Source organism: Drepanopeziza brunnea, assembly GCF_022702325.1.
Source record: "Drepanopeziza brunnea f. sp. 'multigermtubi' strain 214-2 chromosome Unknown ctg13, whole genome shotgun sequence".
Taxonomy (NCBI): domain Eukaryota; kingdom Fungi; phylum Ascomycota; class Leotiomycetes; order Helotiales; family Drepanopezizaceae; genus Drepanopeziza; species Drepanopeziza brunnea.
Genome location: NW_027094076.1, coordinates 1,920,231 through 1,938,619, shown reverse-complemented (window position 1 = coordinate 1,938,619; position 18,389 = coordinate 1,920,231). Strand labels below are relative to the sequence as shown.

Sequence of the window (18,389 nt, the reverse complement as noted above, 5' to 3'; positions counted from 1 at the left end):
ATAAGCTTCAGTGGTCTCTACTGCTAGTAAGGAGCAAAGAAGGTTTATTATTGACAAAGTCATCGATCGCTACGGCTAGAGCGGCAACGCTGCCGGTGGATGTACGTAGTATATCAGAGCCCCAGGGGTAAGCTCAGCTCGTTCTTGAATTCGGAGAAATGTGGCGAAGCGTTCGCACCACACCACTGCGATCGATGTACACAGATTCTCAGCCCGGCTTGCCAGGCTAGTGCGGAAGAGGTAATCAGAGATCCAACGTGCCATCACAGCTGCTAAGCGGAAATAGTACGTAGTAAGTACAGTAGGAGTAGTAGTAAGTACAGTAGTAGTAGTAGTAGTAGTAGTAATAGTATTCAATCACAGCCTTTCAGCACGAAGGGTTCTGCAACCCCTTTTCAATAGCATACGGAAGTCGAGGATGAGTGAGGATGCATGCCACACGCTTCTTTTTTTTTTTCTCTTTTTTTTTTTTTTAAGATTGATTTTTTTAAGATTGATTTTTTTAAGATTGATTTTTTTCCCGCCTGGAAGAAGAATAGGAGGAGAGGCCCGGCCAGGGAAGGCACTGCGCGGTGGGAAGGTGCAAGCCTGGGGGCTTGTTGTTGATACCTACCTGACCTTAGGGACTGCTTTCTGCTTGTGATGCGCATGCATGCATACCGGTACCTAGGTAGGTACATGGACATGGACATGCAATAAATGGTACGTAGGTAGGTAGGTAGTAGGTGCAGTAGTATACTGTACGTGGGAGGAAAAGAGTCTGGAGATGTTTGCAGAGTTCCCATTTAGGGAGGTGGATGGCTGGCTACCTACGGTACCTAGTAAGTAAGTAGTATGTCGGACGATCAGCCTGAGAACTCTGTCTCGAGGATGAGCGGGAAGAAAAGGGGGGGATGGGGGATGGGGGATGGGGGGTCGGCGTACCGAATCAATAAACTAAATGTACGGACACCTCGCTAGAGAAAAAATTGGCTTCCCGACCTGGCTAGGCAGTATTGTTATTGTTGTTGTTGTTGTTGTTGTTGTTGTTGTTGTTGCTCCTGTTCTTGTTCCTGTTCTTGTTGTTGCACGTCGCGAGATCCACACCTTATTATTAGACGTGTAATCTCCGTCGGGCTTCGAATCAAGAGCCATCTGCAACTACTACTATTAGAAAAAGATCGTGAGTGTAAAAAGTGGAGCGTGTAAGACCTTGGGGAAGGAACTGGGACGGGATAGGTATACGGTACTGGATGCCAATAAGGCCCTAGGTTCTTGGGAAGGCTTAAGAGTGATATCACTTGCGGAGTACCTAGGTAGGTACGTAGTAGTTAGCACTTGGTCTGTCTGTCAACGGGATAGCTGCATTCCTCCCTCATACTACGTCTATTCGAAAAGAATCCGGTATAAAGTTTACCTTTTTTTTCTTTTCTTTTCCGTCCTCGGTCTCGATGCTCAAGAGACGGGATATCGGATATTAGCCAACGGTAGGTAGGGACCGAGCCACGCAGAGAAAAAGCTGCTTGCTGCACGATACGGTGCCCAAACAGAACAGAAGACGCTTTCGATCCGAACACGGGTAAGATGAAAGAAAGCAATCAGCAACTCTAACCTCTTCTTCTTCTTTATATCTTTCATTCATTCAGACTCGGCATTCGAATCTCGAGGGACGTGTACGTTGACTTTTCTTTCGATCGAGGATTTCGCCAATCCATACTGTTAGGTAGGTAGGTAGGTAGGTATTCACTACCTACCTTTACCTTTACCTACCTATCCCCCTCTTATAAAAAAAAAAAAAAAAAAAAAAAAAAAACACCCCCCTAGGTCCTCCACCCCCCGACCCCCTGAAGGTTCATAAACACATACTACGTAGTACGTAGTACTAGGTAGTAGTAGAAAAGCACCTACCTTATCGAGCAGGTCCACCCCTTGAAGCCCCACCAGACACAGATAGGAAGAAGCGCGGGGGGACTGCAGGTCGTCGTCGTCTCGCAAGCAGAGGGCCGGGGTTCAATTCCAATTCCAATTTCAATTTCAATTTCCATTTCAATTACCGGTACAGCCTCACTCTCAAATTTCCAAAAACCCCCCCCGTACGAGCTTTCCTCTGCCGTCGATGGTGAAATAGTCACATCGTACGATATTGTCAGCCTCTAATGAATTTAACTTTTTTTCTTGAAAAAAAAAAAAGAAAAGAAAAGATTCTCTAATCTCTCTCTCTCCTCTCTCTCTTTTTCGTAGCTCTCCCCCTTACGGAAAAAGGAGAGAGAAAAAAAAGAAGAAGAAGAAGAAGAAGAAGAAGAAGAAGAAGAAGAAGAAGAAGAAGAAGAAGAAGAAGAAGAAGAAGAAGAAGAAGAAGAAGTAAAAATGACAGCCAAGATTGGAAATAGCAGCAGGCATTGCCATATCCACACCCATTCCCATTCTCATTCTCAACCCTCGTCATCATCATCATCATCATCATCATCATCATCATCATCACCAACCACCTTTCCCCCCCTCTCCCCCTCTCTCCCCCTCCCCCCTCACCGCCCCCTTCCCCCGCCTCCTTTCCTTACCCCCCACAAGTCATCGCAGCGCCATCCGACCCGTTCGGAAGCCATTGGGAGTTTTACGTGTCAGACGCTACGCTCGAAGAGGGTCTAACAGGGTGGGCATAAGAAGCGGTCGTTCACTTCCAAGGCTGAAGGCTGAAGGCTGAAGGCTGAAGGCTGTGAGGGTGCAGAGTTGGACTTATGGTGAACGAAGGCTTTTCACTGAGAAGAGAGAGAGGGAGGGATGGGTGGCGCGTGATCGGGGAGGGGAGGGAGGAGAGAGGATGGAGGATGGGGGAGAGAGGAGAGGTTCCATTTAAGGGTGTGTATGTGTGTGTGAAAAAGAGAGAGAGAAAGAGAAAGTGTGGAACGGATAGATAGATGGCTGTTGTCTTTACCTGCTATGTAGATACCGGTACCTAGAGCGTGGCGGAAAGCGGAACGCTGCGACGTGGGTGGGGGGTTCTTCTCGCTGAGAGCAGAGTTGAACATGGTCTTAGGTATGATCTTTTATTTATGGTGAGGAATTATTTGGCACATGCGTGTCGGCTATACGGTCAGCAGCCAGATCGACGAGAAATCGATTAGATCCCGCTCCGAGATTTCGATCCCTCTTTGTACTTTTACCTTTCAAGAACATCATGCGCATATTGCTCGGTTCTCTCTCTCTCTCTCTCTCTCTCTACGGCTTGTCAGCCTCCCACGGCCGCGACGTCTCCAGCTCCACGTCCCCACCCGGCTGGCCCCTCCCGACGCAGAAGACGCCCCGCTTCCCCATCTTCGTCTCCGTCACCCACAGGCGCAGCTGGATCAGCATCCTGCTCGCACAGAAGATGACCAGGATGGCGACCGCGATGCCGATGCCGTAAGCCACGACGGCAGCCGCGCCCACGCCGCCGATGTTCTCGGTGCCACCACCGGGGAGCGTGACGTGCTGCGCCGGCTTGAAATTCAGGAATCTGTAGACGAAGTAGTGCTTCGTGGCGTAGGTGATGTAGGCGACGCCGAGGTAGCAGAGCAGAATCACGACGAGCCAGGGGAAGTGGATCCACGGCGGGGGCGCGGTGCGCGTGAGGAGGATTTCAAAGAGGGCGAATGCGGAGTTGAGGCCGTGTTGAGAGATGTTGGACCAGAGGGAGAAGGCATTGGTGTAGGGGTGGTCGGGGCCGTAGATGAGGGCCCAGTAGACGATGGTGACGAGAAACGGGTAGGTGGTGATGGTGGTGTAGAAGAGGGAGTGGAGAGCTTGGAGGGGCCGGGACATGCGGTTCAGGAAGGGCGTGCCGCCATTGGTGGTGGCGTAGGATGCGGTGTGGATGGCGGCGACGAGGAAGTAGAAGCAGAGGCCCCAGTAGCAGAGGACGGTGAGGGGCTCAGTGCTGGAGAGGAGAGGTACCGGTATTCGACGGGGAGGTTGAGAGGGAGAGACAACGTACCCGTGAAGAAGGAAAAGGATTTATTGACATCGTGGACGGAGAGGGAACTCCGGCCCGCGAGTTCCCAGCCGATGATAAAGAAAACTACGCTGAACGCGTAGAGAGACTGAGCTCGTGAGCCGAAAGGTCACCGGCCGGTCGGGATGAGGGGAGCGCGTCTCGAGAGACTTACAATGGCAGCCCGGATGGCGAACAGAAGCCCCGGCGACAGGATCCAGGACGTCTCGAAGCGATGGCTGGTATCCCCGCGCGCGGTCGAAAACCAAGACTTCACCCGATTGAATATCTTGGATATCGGCATGGCGCTGGGCGCATATGCAGACTTTCGATATATTCAACTTATTCGCTCGTTCGAGAGTTTAGCTTTCGGAGCGAAAAGCTTGACAGATTAAGTGTGTGGAGGGGGACGCGCTGCGGTTGGCGCGGTCGGGGATCCGGGCGGCATTCCACGCGGCTTAAATAGAGATGGATTGGAGATGTTATCTCGAAGTTGTTACCGCTATGGTTGGGGTTGGGGTTGTGGTTGGGGGAAGAAACGAAGAGTCGGAGAGGAGTGTGGGAAGAAATCAGCGGAAAATGTGGGTGGATGGGTAGATGGGATGAATAAATATCTCGGGCGGTACCTAGATGGATAGATGGATGGATAGTCTGGGTAGTCTGGGTGGTCTGGGTAGTCTGGGTAGTCTAGATAGTGTGGAAAGTTTGGATAGTGTGGATAGTCTAGATAGTGTGGAAAGTTTGGATAGTGTGGATAGTCTAGATAGTATGGATAGTATGGGTAGTCTGGATGATCTGGATAGTGTGGATAGTATGAATAGTCTGGATAATCTAGATAGTCTCTATTATATAGTCTGGATAATCTGGATAGTTTAGATAGTCTGGATAGTCTGGATAATCTAGATAGTCTACATAGTGTGGATAGTGTGGATAGTGTGGATAGTGTGGATAGTGTGGATAGTCTCTACTGTATAGTCTGGATAGTCTCGATAGTCTCGATAGTCTCGATAGTCTCGATAGTCTGGATAGTCTCTAGTCTACATAGTCTGGATGGGTCTCCCCCTGGCCCTAAACGGCCTGGACCGGGACCAAGCCAGCCGGTTTGAGGTTGGATCCCCCCACATGGCCACGACGAGAAGGTCATGGTAGTACCGGTAGATAAGGTAGTTGTAGGTCGGTATCTACGTATCTACCCACTGCTACAATCCGAGTGTATCGATGGCCATGAATACCTACCTACCTAGTTCTTACTTTCCCCCCAACTGTAAATCATGTGATTAGCGGTACTCGTCGGAGGAAAAGTCCTATGCTTAAGGGAATCAAGCACTGGAGAGAGTCGGCGGTGTGATCCGGCCATCCACCCATACTGTATGAGGTTTCCCTACTCCGTAGTCGAGACGACGCAGAAGTCAAGTCATGCTTGATCTTGATCTTGATCTTGATCTTGACCTTTCGGTCCCGTGATCTCACCCATTCCGTACATACGGTACATCATACATACCTTACGTAGTACATACATACATGCATACATATAGGTACCTAGTACATGCTATTACATACATGCGATTACACACATGCTATCACACACATAATATTACACACATACTATTACATGCCTGCTATTACATACACGCATGCATACATTCATACAGAAATAGTAGTAGTTTGACATACTACGTACCTACCTATACAGATGGAGGTATTCCTCCGACCCCTATCCTTCCAGAAAAGTCAACATCAGCCCGAGTGCTCTTCTTTGCTCGAGAACGGGAGGGTGAAAAGGAGGCACGCAAGCTCGTAGAGCTCTAGCCCCCTTTTGGTGGAGGGAAAAGGAGATAAGATTAAGATTAGGCTTTTGTTCCGTATCCCTAAGTACTACGTACTACGTACTATATATACTACGTACTACTACTACGACTACGACTTAGCGGTAGTTGTACGGAGTACGTCACCTAAGTTTGAAGGGAGATTCCGTATATACTACTATATTTACTACTTACTACGAACCGTACAATAATAGTACAGTATCTCGGAATCAAGAAAAGCGGGGTGCGGACATGTTATACCAGTACCAGTCGAGGTTTCGATCGAGGAAGGGCTCCTCTGGTTCTGGGCCGGGGACTAGGTACTAGGTTCCTAGGTAGGTAGGAACTACGTACTACTACGTACGTACCTACTAGGTACTTGTACTAGTACGTACTACGTATGTGTTCCCAAGTTCCGGTACTTACCTTACGTAGTACTACGTACTACTAGCTGTTCGATCGATCGGCACTGTCTTCCATACCCGTACCGTACCGTACCGTACCGTACCGTACCGGATAACGGGGAGTCAGTCGTACTACGTCGAATACGGATTCCTCAGAAGACCGTATCTCCACCCGTTTGTCGGCCTGGAGAGTTTCCACCGCCAGGCACGGACGCGGTGGACGGACGAGCACGGCCTGCCCGCGGTCCAAGTTCTCCCACGGTCGCAGGCCCCAACACACCACACACAACCCACAACACACAACACACACGCTCTTTTTCGCCTGTCGCAACCACGGACCGGTACTTTGCTCTGCGTGATCCCTTGCTGGACGTCGGCATTTCTTCAGCCGGGCTTGCGAGAGGAGAGGAGAGGAGAGGAGAGGAGAGGAGAGGAGAGGAGAGGGGAGGAGAGGAGTGGAGAGGAAAGAAAGGAAAGGAAGAGATCCGACGGTTCGATGGAGAGAGAGAGCAACGGCCACGTTCCGTACTACTGCTACTACCACTGCCCACTACTACTACTACGACGACGACTACGACGGTACATCTGTGATTCTAGAAGAAAAAGGCTCCGATAGGGTTCCACCGGGTATGGGGCTTTCCCCTCCCCGCGTCTCAGGTCCGGGTAGAGATGCAGGGGTAGGTGTTGTAGGTGTTGTAGGCATTGTAGGGATTATAGGCATTATAGGCATTATACGCATTTGGGAGGGAGAGACATTTCATCGATCCGGAGATACGAAGTGTTGTAGTGGTACTAGTTTATTGCTCAGTATTGGAATATTGGACGGCAAATCCAGATCATCTCTCTTGTCGTGGTCGGGGGCCGGACCATTAGGTAAAATGTGCGGACTGACTGACTGACTGGCTGGCTGACTGACTGACTGGCTGACTAATTGACTGTGGGTGGTGGTAGCATGTATTGGTATGTACGTAGTACTACTACTACTACTACTACTACTACTTCTACTACCGGTACCGGTACTACTACGTACTACGTACTACTACTACTATATATGGGGTATTTACAACAAGGATTTACCAGAAGTAACGGAGAACAAGACCGATTCATCCTCCGATTCCCTAAGCTGCAGTGCCACGGCCCCTGGTCAAAAGCTAATGACCCGTATAGGCATAGCCTGCTGCTTTATCCAGCGCTGGGTGGAGGCTGCCACTCCGATTCTCCGTCTCCGGCTTCCGGCTTCCGTCTGGTGTCCTGTTCGCCCTTCGACTCCCTACAGCAGGGGCTAAGCTTGAAGGGGAAGGCCCCCCTGATTTGCATCCACGTGCCTGATGCCGCCGCTCCTTTTCTTGTTTTGCCGCTTCTCTATTCTTGTCCAGTCTGGACCAGGCTACCTAACTGAGTACAGTAGGTAGTACGTCGAAAGTGAGTAGTTGGGTACACTACAGCCACCACAACTACTACTCCTACTACTCTACAACTAGTACTACTACTACTACTACTACTACGACTACTACTACTACTACTACCACCATCACTACTACTACCACTACCACTACCACTACCACTACCACTACCACTACCACTACCACCACCACTACCACCACCACTACCACTACCACTATCTGCTACCCTGATCACGGGGCCGCCACTAGCGCAGACAAGGCTGGCGTTGGGACTAGCTGGCCGAGGGCCGGGCTGGGCTGGGCTAACAATAACAATCCTCATAGATACGTAATACCTCGTCTGTTTCTCCGTCTACTGGTACTTCTCCGTCTTCTTCTCCGTCTTCTTTCTCCGTCTACTTCCCTCGCGACACTTCGCTCAGACAGCCTGTTCCTCCTCCTCTACCGGTACTCGACTCGACTCCGTATATCCCCTCACCTTTACCTCACCGCGCGCCAAACTCAACTCCCCCCAAAACCCACTCTCCTCAAACCCCTGAACTCAGTTCTCTCCAACTCAACTCGACTCGACTCGACCAGATCACCCTGCTCCGGTACATCATTTGTCAAGAGGTCTCTTCTTTAACCTCGACTTAGACTTCGTTCTACCAGTTGTACGACTGACTTCCTCCGTATTCCTCGACACGAACTCCACCTCCACCTCCACCACCACCTCCACCTCCACCTCCTCCTCCTCCTCCTCCTCCTCCTCCTCTTCCTCCTCTTCCTCCTCCTCCTCCTCCTCCTCCAAACTCAAACTCAAAACCCAAAACGCCAACCCCCTTCCAAGGAGGCAACTCCCCCCGTTGCCAGCATCAGCTATCGACCAGTGCAGGCTTGGCCGTCAACCTAGTCACCCCAGCGCACCCCACCAGGGCAAGGGGTACTTGGGACTTGAGTTCAATCGAACAAGGCTGGGCCAGGGTACACTGCAAGCAGCCAAAGCAGGTGGTGCCTGAGCACAACCGTCGATGTCTTCTTTCCCATCCCACCCCATCTCTCCATCACCCGTAGACGATGAAGATTTTCTCCCCATACTCTTCGACCTCGAGGACGACAGCTTCTTCACCTTTGCCACCTCGACTTCTAGCAGCAGCAGCAGCAGCGGTGCGTCGACGCCGCAAAGGGACGCCATGAAGGGCTTGCAGATTCCCCGGCACCCCATCCGGTCGATGCAAGCAGCCTTTTCCGAGTCCATGATCGAGTCGGCGGAGGCCTCCGCCCCGCCCTCACCCAAGCATCGAATGGGAGATGCAGCCGCCAGACGGAAGTTGCTGATCGATCAGGAGGCCAACGAGGAGACGCACGCGGCCGCCCGGTGGAAGCTGAAGCCGGGCCAGAAGTACCACGAGCTGTGGAAGTTGATAGCCCAGATCTCCTTCGGTGTCTACCTGCTGATGAACGGTATCGCCAAGGACGATGGGCAGGTCATGAATATCCTGCAGGGCCATGTTGACGAGGTGGACGAGTTCTTGGAGACCACCCTGGAGGACTTTGACCTGGCACACGAGGATATCGAGGAGCGCTTGAAGTTTCTGAAGCTGCCGCTGGAGAACATTGCCATCTTCGATGCCATGCTCGAGGACCGGAATTTCAGACTGCAGATTGTCAATGGCAACGAACGCATCGAACACGTCATTACGAGGACGGGCCGGGCCATGAACGATGCCTTGAAGGATGTGCAGCAAGGCCTGGATGCGTGCAGGGAGTTTACGATCTATATGGCTCGGGAGCAGGAGAACGCGGTGTGGTTCAAGAGTAGGCCCGATATGCAAAAGGTGTTCACTGCCATGAAGGGAAACGTGGAAGGCTGGTTCTCAGCCTGTGTGTCCCTTCAGGCCAAGGGAAACCGTCTGGGTGTCACTCTCGTGCAACTTGGTTCCATCGTGTCCGAGATGGACCGTAGGGCCGGCGAGGTCAGCCGGAATATAAGGGTAGGTCCATACATCCCCTTCCCATCCGCCGCGGTTCCGAGAGGGCGGCTAACAAGATGCAGTTCAGCACCAGTGCCTCTCCCGAACCGGCGCCCATGGCCTCCCCACCCGCCTCCCCTGGATCGAAGTGGATGATGCGGCAGCCGGTCCACAAGGACCTTCCCCCCGATTCAAGTCTCGCTACCCCAGCGAGCCGGGCCACCACGCCCGCACTTCAAACGGTGCAAGACGGCGAGCGAACCCCAGAGCCCGACTCCCGCCGGTCCTCTTCTCAGGGCGAGGAGGAAGAAGAAGAAGAAGAGCCCGAGCATATATTTACACTTCAGCCAACCACATATACCCCCTTGACCCTCGACCCCGCGACATTCACCCCCTACACACTCGAGCCGACGACGTATACCCTCGTCACTCTGGAGCCAACGAGATACACCCCCGTCCCCTCACCACAGCCTTCTCCTCGGCCGAAAGCTGCTCCAGAAGCTCCTCCCTCTCCCCCTCCAGAGATCCTCCCCAGGAACTCGCTACGGCAGCGATTCTCGTTAACCAAGCGCAAGGAATCGCCGCCGGAGATAACCGTGAAACCTCCCCCTCCGCAATTGGCACCATTGAATACACAATGGGGGCCGCGGCAACGAGTACAATCCTCCGCTGCTGGGTCTCTCATGCGGCAAGATTCCGTCACGATACCACACGAGGAAAGTTCGATAATCGTCCCTCGAGAGAGACTGAGTCCAGCGGCCATCCCCCGGCAGGGTTCCGTCCCTGTCCTCCGGGGGCGACAGCGGGCTGCTGCCGAGCTCCGGGAACGGGACGGGTCAGCGCCCGCGCTCGGCCCGAGACATGATTCTCCTGTCAACTCCCAAGCCAAAGAGCAGCAGGATCCAACCACCGCGCCGCCCTCGTGCGGCCTGGATTCGGCGTACTTTTCCGACGTGGACAACCAATTCGCCCTCGCCCCGGCACGCTGCCACCAGTCACCCGGAAGCCCCAGCACCATCGACACCTCCCCATCCACCGTCCAGCCGCACTCGGCCACCCTGATCCCGTCTCCGCGCTCCGACCAGCAATACTTCCGCGTCCAAGCATCCCCTCACTCGCCCCTCCAACGACCATGGACGGCCGGCCCTTCGAACAACCCGCTGCACGTGCCCTCGAGGTCCTCCACCTCGAACCTCTCCTCCTACCGCGAATACCACGACTCGCAGACGCCCAGCGTGCTCGGGAGCCGGCGAGGCGCCCCGAGTGCGATGGGCATGAGCATCATGAGCGACACCACGATGATGACGGAGGTGGGTGCGGACGGGCAGCGGAAGAAGGTGAAGAAGAAGAGGAGCGCGCTGGGATGGCTGAAGAAGGCGTTCAGTCTGAGCGAAGAGGAGAAGGCGGCGTTCGAGGAGAAGAGGCTGGGCCTGGAAAGGGAGCGGATGGAGTATTACAAGGGGCAGCAGAGGCGGTGGGTGGATGGGAAGCGAGTGAGGTGAGTTCTGAGATACAGGCGGAGGGGGGGGGGGGGGAGAATTACGGAACGGTGGGGTGTCTGCGATCCCCCGCCCAAATACGAAGGAACAAAATAAACCGCAAAGCCGATCCGACAGAACATCGGGAGCGGAGCGCAACGGTGCACAGCGAGCGGAGCGGATAGAGATGGAGATTTGATACTGCATTGCGTGGAGGAGCGAGCATACCTGGAGGAGCCATGTCGTTCGTTACTGGCGGAGTCATCTGTACTATGTCACTTTTGGTTGATACCCGTCCTCTGCGATGCCATCTCGGTCGTTTTCGGGGGGGGAGGTTTCTCCCCTCTATTTCTGTCTCTACGTAACAAGGCTCACATCTAGAGCAGATGGATAGTCTGCTCTCTCCTTTGATTAGTATTGGAGCAATGTATAATTTTCCCGCGACACTTGACCAAGCGTGTAGAGGGTTCCAGTGTGTTTGGTTCGGGCGGCATAGGTAGGGACTACGGGATCCCCATCCCCATCGCCATCACCATCCCCATCACCATCCCCATCACCATCCGCGGTACTCGATCCATCTCGATCTCGATCTCGATCAGGATCCGGGTGGAGGGGCCTGCTAGCTAAGGTATCTACGGATCAGATACGGAATCCGTCGAAGTATCGGTACGTTGGGACGACGGATGCCGGCAGTTTTTAAGTGGGGTGGTGGGGGGTGAGGGGTGGGGGTAGGGGGGTAGGGGGGTAGGGAAGGGCAGGCAGGCAGGGGGCAACGAGGGGTGGGGGGGGGGGAGGGCGAGGGGCGAGGGGCGAGGGGCGAGGGAAAAGAGGGAAAAGAGGGAAAAGAGGGAAAAGAGGGAGGGAGGTTCTCCTCCGTCCGTGCGTAGGAGGGTTTTTTTTTTTTTTTTTTTTTTTTATACCGGTACTGGTGATGATGGTGATGATTGATGGATGGGTGGATGGGTGGGTGGGTGGATGGATGGATGGAAGGTTGGGTAGGTCGGTCGGTCGGTCGGTCGGTCGGTAAGGGCCAACCAAAGAAAGGTTTTTTGGGGGGAGGTAAGCGTTTTCTTTTTCTTTTTTTGGTTGGATTTTAATTTTTGTTTTTGGTGTTTTTTTTTAAAAAAACTTTTTTTTTGGTTTTTTTTTTTTTTTTTTTTTTTTTTGGTTTTTCTTCTAGAGCTAGGTAGTAAGTTAGTAGTAGAGTAAGTTAGTTGGCGGAGTTTTGAACGGGTGAGGTTTTACTGGCCTGGCCTGCAGTGGCCTGCAGTAAGTAAGTAAGTAAGTAAGTACGGTAGCCTGCAGAGATCGGGGCGGGTGCTGAGATTGGGTTGGGTTGGGTTGGAGATGTGTGGTATGGTATGGTGTGGAATGGTGTGGTTACCAGCAGGGAAGCAACCTCGCTCGTGCAGTATACCACCTTTTCTGTCTTTCTTCTTTTCTCTTCTTTTTTTCTTTTCTTTTTTTTTCTTTTTGGACGCACCAGGAACCAAGCGATGATGACCTCCTTTTCCCCTCGAACAGAACAATCAGAAAGAAAAGAAAGAAAAGAAAGAAAAGAAAAGAAAGAAGAGAAAGAATTAAAAAAAATAATGAACATAATGAAAAATTAAAAATATTAGCCGGCCGGGGGTGGACCAATTCTATAATTACTGTATGTACTATGTACTATGTATATTATTTAGGGACGTAGTACGTACAGTAGTACGTAGTAAGTTTACCTAATCCGAAAAGCATATTAAAAAAAAGAGGAAAAAAGAGGAAAAAAGAGGAAAGAAAAAAGAAAAGAAGAAGAAAAAAAAGAATCCGTCATGCGTAAACTTCACCATCTGCTTTGCTTGTTTTGGAAGAACTCTTGGTTTTTTTTTTTTTTTTTTTTTTTTTTGGGTTTTGGGTTTTTGGTTTTTGGGTTTTTCTCTTCCAGAAGTCTGAATGAACGAACGAACCACTGGGACGGGAACGGGAACGGGAAAGAGGAGAAGGAGAGGGGGGATGGGGTGGAATCTTTTATCTTGTCTTGGCGGCGAGTCTCTCCATCTCATCTCATCTCGTCTCGTCCCATCTCGTCTCGTCTCATCTATTATATTATATTATATTCTCCGTAAACTTCTCGGCTCGGCTCTGCTCTGCTGCTGGGTTGCTCCTTGAGTCCCTGGGCGAAGTGGCTTTTTTTTTTTTTTTTTTTTTTTTTTTTTTTTTTTTTTTTTTTCTTCTTTCTTCCGTGGTGCGGACGGCTGGAGGGTGGACCTGACCTGGTGTACAGTAGGTAGGTAGGTGGTTAGCGTAGATATACGACAGGCGAGCGCGGGAGTCCGATCGCTCAATTTTTTTTTTTTTTTTTTTTTTTTTTTTTATATATATATATATATATTTTTAGATTTTTGGGGGGACGGTGTGCGGGGGTTGGATTGAGACTTTCTTTCCTCTGAGAGTTTGAGCGAGGGCGGGCCAGGCCAGACTTTACCTTGACTTTCTTTCGGTACGTGTTCTATGCTTTGCATTACAATTACAATTACAGGTTACGGTTGGATTCCGTTGACTAATGGATGGATGGATGTGAAACGACTGGGTACCTTGTGTCTACTGAAGTAGTACGTACGTAGTAGTAGTATGAGCCGCTCCCTTGTCGTGGAAAAGGTTTATGTGATTGTTTATATAATTATCCTTTCTCATATTTTTACTACTATTCTTCTTTTTTTTTTTTTTTTTTTTTTTTTTTTTTTTTTTTTTACAAAAAGACAAAAAAAGAAAAAAATGGGAATGGTTGGGGGAAGTTTAAGCTGTTGAACGTGGTACCGCTACGTACTACTACGTACGCAGTAGAGAGCTTCGGAGCGAAATAAAAAGTTTATGCATTACGTAGGCGGATTCCGCAACTAGGTTCTCGTGCTCGTGCTCAAAGACTACTGTACTGTACGTACTACGTACCTACCCTAAATATAGAATCGGCGCTGTAGAAGTACCACGTACTACGTAGCTAGTACTTAGTAAATGGGAAAGTCAAGTCGGGTGAATGGTTTCAAGAGATGAGACGATCACTGACCTGCCGACGCGTAGCTGGAAGTCAATTCCGTGCCCTGGCCCTGGACTAGGCATACGTAGAGGGTGTGCACCGTGCGTGTTCCATCCTACTGTAGTAATCGTAACCAGTACAGTACTGTACCAACCAGTACGCTTTCGGACTTTCTCAGATGAAAAATCCGATCAAAGCCGCTCGGTGATAGCTACCGATGATTGGCTTCACTCTCTACTGTACAGTAGCAGGATACTATTTTTGTTTTATGTTGTACCGCTCGCGATGCTATGCCGTTCGAGCCGTTCGTGACCGCTTCTCACGCTGGCTTCTGTACGCTCCCTTCATCCGCACTGGACAGGTCTCACGAGCAAAAGCCAAGGAAGGGCCTCTGCTACCGAATCCGGCTGCGATCACGGCGCGAGTGACACTACTGACCTTGCGGAATCCCGTTTTTGACGCTGGGTCGGCGGGCGGCAAGGGGGAGAGGACTCACTCGCTCCGCCGGTCGCGGTGACTCGGCTGCGAAATCCCTCGGGGGGCCGTTACGTAGCCGTGCTTTTCCGGTCCGGTACAGTCGCGTCCGCGATCGAGTCCGAGAGAGAGAGAGAGAGAGAGAGAGAGTCCGAGGTGAAGTCAGAGATAGAAAAGTTCGGGACCAGAGAAAAGTGGGATCCAGCAGGCCGCCATGCGAGTCGAAAGAGTTCGAGAGGAAGTCCGGGTTTCGAGTCAAAGCTCCCCTCCCCCTCCCGCGGATGAGGTACTAGTAGTAGGTTGTGCTCTCTCCGGAACTCGGTACTTCTGCTTTCCTTTCCTTTGCCTTTGCCTTTGCCTCTTCCTTTTGCTTTTTCTTTTGATCCTTTGATTTGCAAACTGTATCGACCGTGTGTATGTACGTACTACGTACGTTGTACATCCATACCTATCTACTACGAGTATCTATCTACTACGTATCTATCTATCTGCCTGAAACCTTCTCCGTGTCTCGACACAAGAAAAACATACCGTTACAGACAACCCTGAACGAATTGACTGACTCTGATCCGAATACTAGAATCCTGTACTTTTTAATCAACCTGCGTCTTTTTTTTAAAAAAAAAAAAATTATATAATTGGCGATGCAAATTCTGCTCTGTGGCGCCTGTACTTCCTCTGAAGAAGTTAAGACTTGGGCAAGGCGGTGGACTCGTTAATTGTACTACGTAGCTGTGCGTATTCTGTGCATGGCTCTGCGGACGTCGTAGGCTTTCAGAGAATGAGAGAGTGGTACCGGTAGATTGGATTGGGTTGGAGTAGGTTAGTTGTACATGTGTGGTCGATGTAGTAGAATGTGTATTTTTGTTTTTTGTTCTTTTATTTTTTTCTTTTGGTCTTCTTCTTCTTCTACTTCTTCTTCTGCTTCTGCTTCTACTTCTACTTCTGCTTCTTCTTCTACTTCTTCTTCTACTTCTTCTTCTACTTCCTCTTCCATTCTCCTTGGTTTTCTTTCCTCTCGTCTTTCTTGTTTCTTGTTTCCTGTTTCATCTTCTGTACCTACGGAGACATAGCCCATAAGCTTTCCCATGTTTTTTTTTTTTGTTTTTTTTTTTTTCGCAAGCGGGACAGCGTAACCGCAATAGGTGACATAACGGAATCCGTCCATGCGCCCTCCGTCGACGCATTTGCGCTAGACCGCGCGACACTACTCGATTTGGTTGAGCTGTCCACCCTTGCAAGAACCGGGGGGGTACTTAAGGGCTGAACCTCCGTCTGAGGAGGTCCGGAGGTACAGCGGTGAAGTTTTATACCATGTCAAAAGCAAGAGGGGTGCGAAAGGCTGTGTAAGGCTGTGTAAGGCGCGAAACTTAACCCGATAAGGTAGCAGTTTCATGCAACGAAAAGCAAAGCGCTTTAGCGATGCTGCTCAATCGAGCAAAGTGTCCCGTCCCCCCTGCTGACATGGTCTAATACTTGACCGCGGTGTCCCCGTGGTAGTATAGTATTTTCCGGCAGTTACTCATTACGGTAGTTGGTTTTGTGTGCGCTGTGCGCTGTGCTCTGTGATCTGTGCTTTGTGCTCTGTGCTGGGGCTTGGCTGGGTCATGGCTTTTGAGGTTTTTGATAAGCCTTGGGCATGGACGTGTTGATGATCGGTGTTTAGGAGTAAGTAAGTACAAAGCCGTCTGTTTGAGGTACAGTAGTATACAGGTGATCATGGTTTGGTCTATCGGTCTGGTTGGCTATTGGGTTGGTGGTAGTAAGTTATCGATCGGATTTGACTGGATTGGCTGATACGCAGAGATGAGAGTGGATAGATGTACGTAGTAAGTAAGGTAAGGTCGGATGTATACAAGTGTTTCAAAATGGTAGTTTGCGAGTCCTCGGAATGGCGAGTAGATTGGATTAAATGAATCAATTCTTGTGCGTATGCTGATCACAGGCTCGGTATATTGAGATGGGCTGTGAAAGGCTGACACCTGGTCAATACCATCTCCGCCGTCGATCCGGTCGGTTTCGGTCTAGGACAGAAGAGGAGTTCCAAGGGCTCGTCTTGTGAGAAAACCGGATTCTGTACGGGGCATGGGGTAATTAGAAACAGATGAGCAAGCAGGCAGGCAGATCGGTCTTGAAACAATTTCGACTGGGACAAGCTGGGAACTCGGGATTTTGAGGAGAGCAGATAGCTAGGTGCAGTACGCTAGCCAGCCAGCTGGGTACTTCATTCATACCGTAGTGATTCAGGAGAGAGAAGGAACGCTAGCCGTTTAGCGTACTTAGCAAATAGGAGGGATCAATCGTTACGCCGCTCCGAGAGGCGGCCCCATATCAAAATCCTCAGTGTCCTTTAGCGTAATATTTGCTTTGAATACTCTGATCTTGCTATTCGCACCCCTTATCGTCAATATAACTCCTTGAAATTGTGGTTGCTAAACTGAAATTCGGCCCTGAATTACCTCCTCCGGAATCTCATGTATTGAATACTCTAAATGCTTCTTTATTGTCATGCGTGACAATAATACCTTACAGGATTACCATGCCACGCCCGACAGGAATACTCTACTCGGATGCCCAGTATCCGTCTGACTACCGGGAAGCCCTCGCTACACCTACGTAGTATATTCAAGATGAGGATCCGACAAGTTAGAGATTCTGATAATGCGTATCATAATCTCGCATCGTATCTAAGTCCAGGACATCAAGGAGTCCTATTCTAGCAGTAGCGTAGAATTGTATATACTGATCCGAGGGTGCTCCTTAGAGCCCTAGAGATCGGTTCACTACCAATACACACTTCTACACTCCTACTATTCTATCTTTGCCGGTCTTCAGAGCTACCTTCTGACATTTATATAAGGAGCGCGCTCCTCGAGCACGGCCTAAGCAGAAGCCTAAGATACTAGCCCATTATCAAGCTGGAAAAGACGCTTACAATAACTCCACTACAGCTTATACCCCTCGTCCTTGTATCACATGCTCGAAAGGATTTAGACTTCTTCAGGAACGCAAGGTCGACGTGATACTGTTTTTCCATCTTCACAAGATCGCTCGAATAATCTTACTGCCTGCTTACTCGAAATGCAACCGCTTTGCGACTCGGAAACGAATAGAATGACGCAATAAAAGCATATCTTTGATACGAATACGTTTCTTTTATATAAAAACAAGCTGCTTTATATTAGGAGATTAACAACCGTATTATCTAAAAATAGTAAAAAGAGCAAAGTGATGTTTGCGCTTCGATATGAGCATCTCGCTTAGCTATACTATACTGACGGACAACACTGCGTTCTCCGGTAACATTTTGTTGCTTCATGATTAATTAAGAACGAGTCGTATTTACAGCCAAGGTATAGTCGCGAGGAAAGCAATTCAATGAAGGGAACGTATCTATGTATGTCGTTGTAACCCGGAGCGGCGTAACTATTGATCCCCTTTGCTTGCCAAGTACGCTACGTAAACGGCCAGCGCTCCTTCTCTCTCCTGAATTACCACGGTAAGGGTTGATCGTTCTCTGTTCCTCTCGTATACTCGGATGCGTGAGTGAGTCTTCGGGATCTGTGTGTAGGTATGTATGTATGTACTTGTTCCTCGAACGACGTCCGTTCCAGCCCTCGTGTAATTGCCGTACGGGTGAGTTCCGAAGCTGGATCGTGGGGTTGTACCGTCCAGCTACTCCTCCCGAGCGGCAAGCATCGATCACGCTCCCAAAAACTCGGATTGGGGTATATGGTGCAGGACTCTCAACTACCCGAGACCTGGAGCTCTCTACCGCAGATTAAATGATCTTGTAAGGAAAAATCCTCTGCGAGCTATGGTACGTGGGTATGTGTGTCTGCGTCTTGCTCGCTACGCATGCGAAGGCTAGCACTGCTTCGCATCGTATCATACGTCACCTTGCACTTCATATA

At 50.3% G+C, this 18,389-nt stretch overlaps 2 protein-coding genes across 2 annotated transcripts; one reads left to right on the top strand and one right to left on the bottom strand.

The window, feature by feature from the left end:
• Window positions 1-3,195: 3,195 nt before the first annotated feature.
• L3040_007684 (uncharacterized protein) lies at window positions 3,196-4,250 on the bottom strand (the record flags this gene model as incomplete). Its single annotated transcript, XM_007291736.1, has 3 exons — window positions 3,196-3,892; window positions 3,946-4,055; window positions 4,122-4,250. The coding sequence occupies 3 exons, from the start codon at window positions 4,248-4,250 to the stop codon at window positions 3,196-3,198; spliced, it is 936 nt and encodes a 311-aa protein (XP_007291798.1).
• A 4,318-nt stretch (window positions 4,251-8,568) lies between these two features.
• Window positions 8,569-11,012, top strand: L3040_007683 (uncharacterized protein; the record flags this gene model as incomplete). Its single annotated transcript, XM_007291737.1, has 2 exons — window positions 8,569-9,531; window positions 9,594-11,012. The coding sequence occupies 2 exons, from the start codon at window positions 8,569-8,571 to the stop codon at window positions 11,010-11,012; spliced, it is 2,382 nt and encodes a 793-aa protein (XP_007291799.1).
• Between the last annotated feature and the right edge of the window lie 7,377 nt (window positions 11,013-18,389).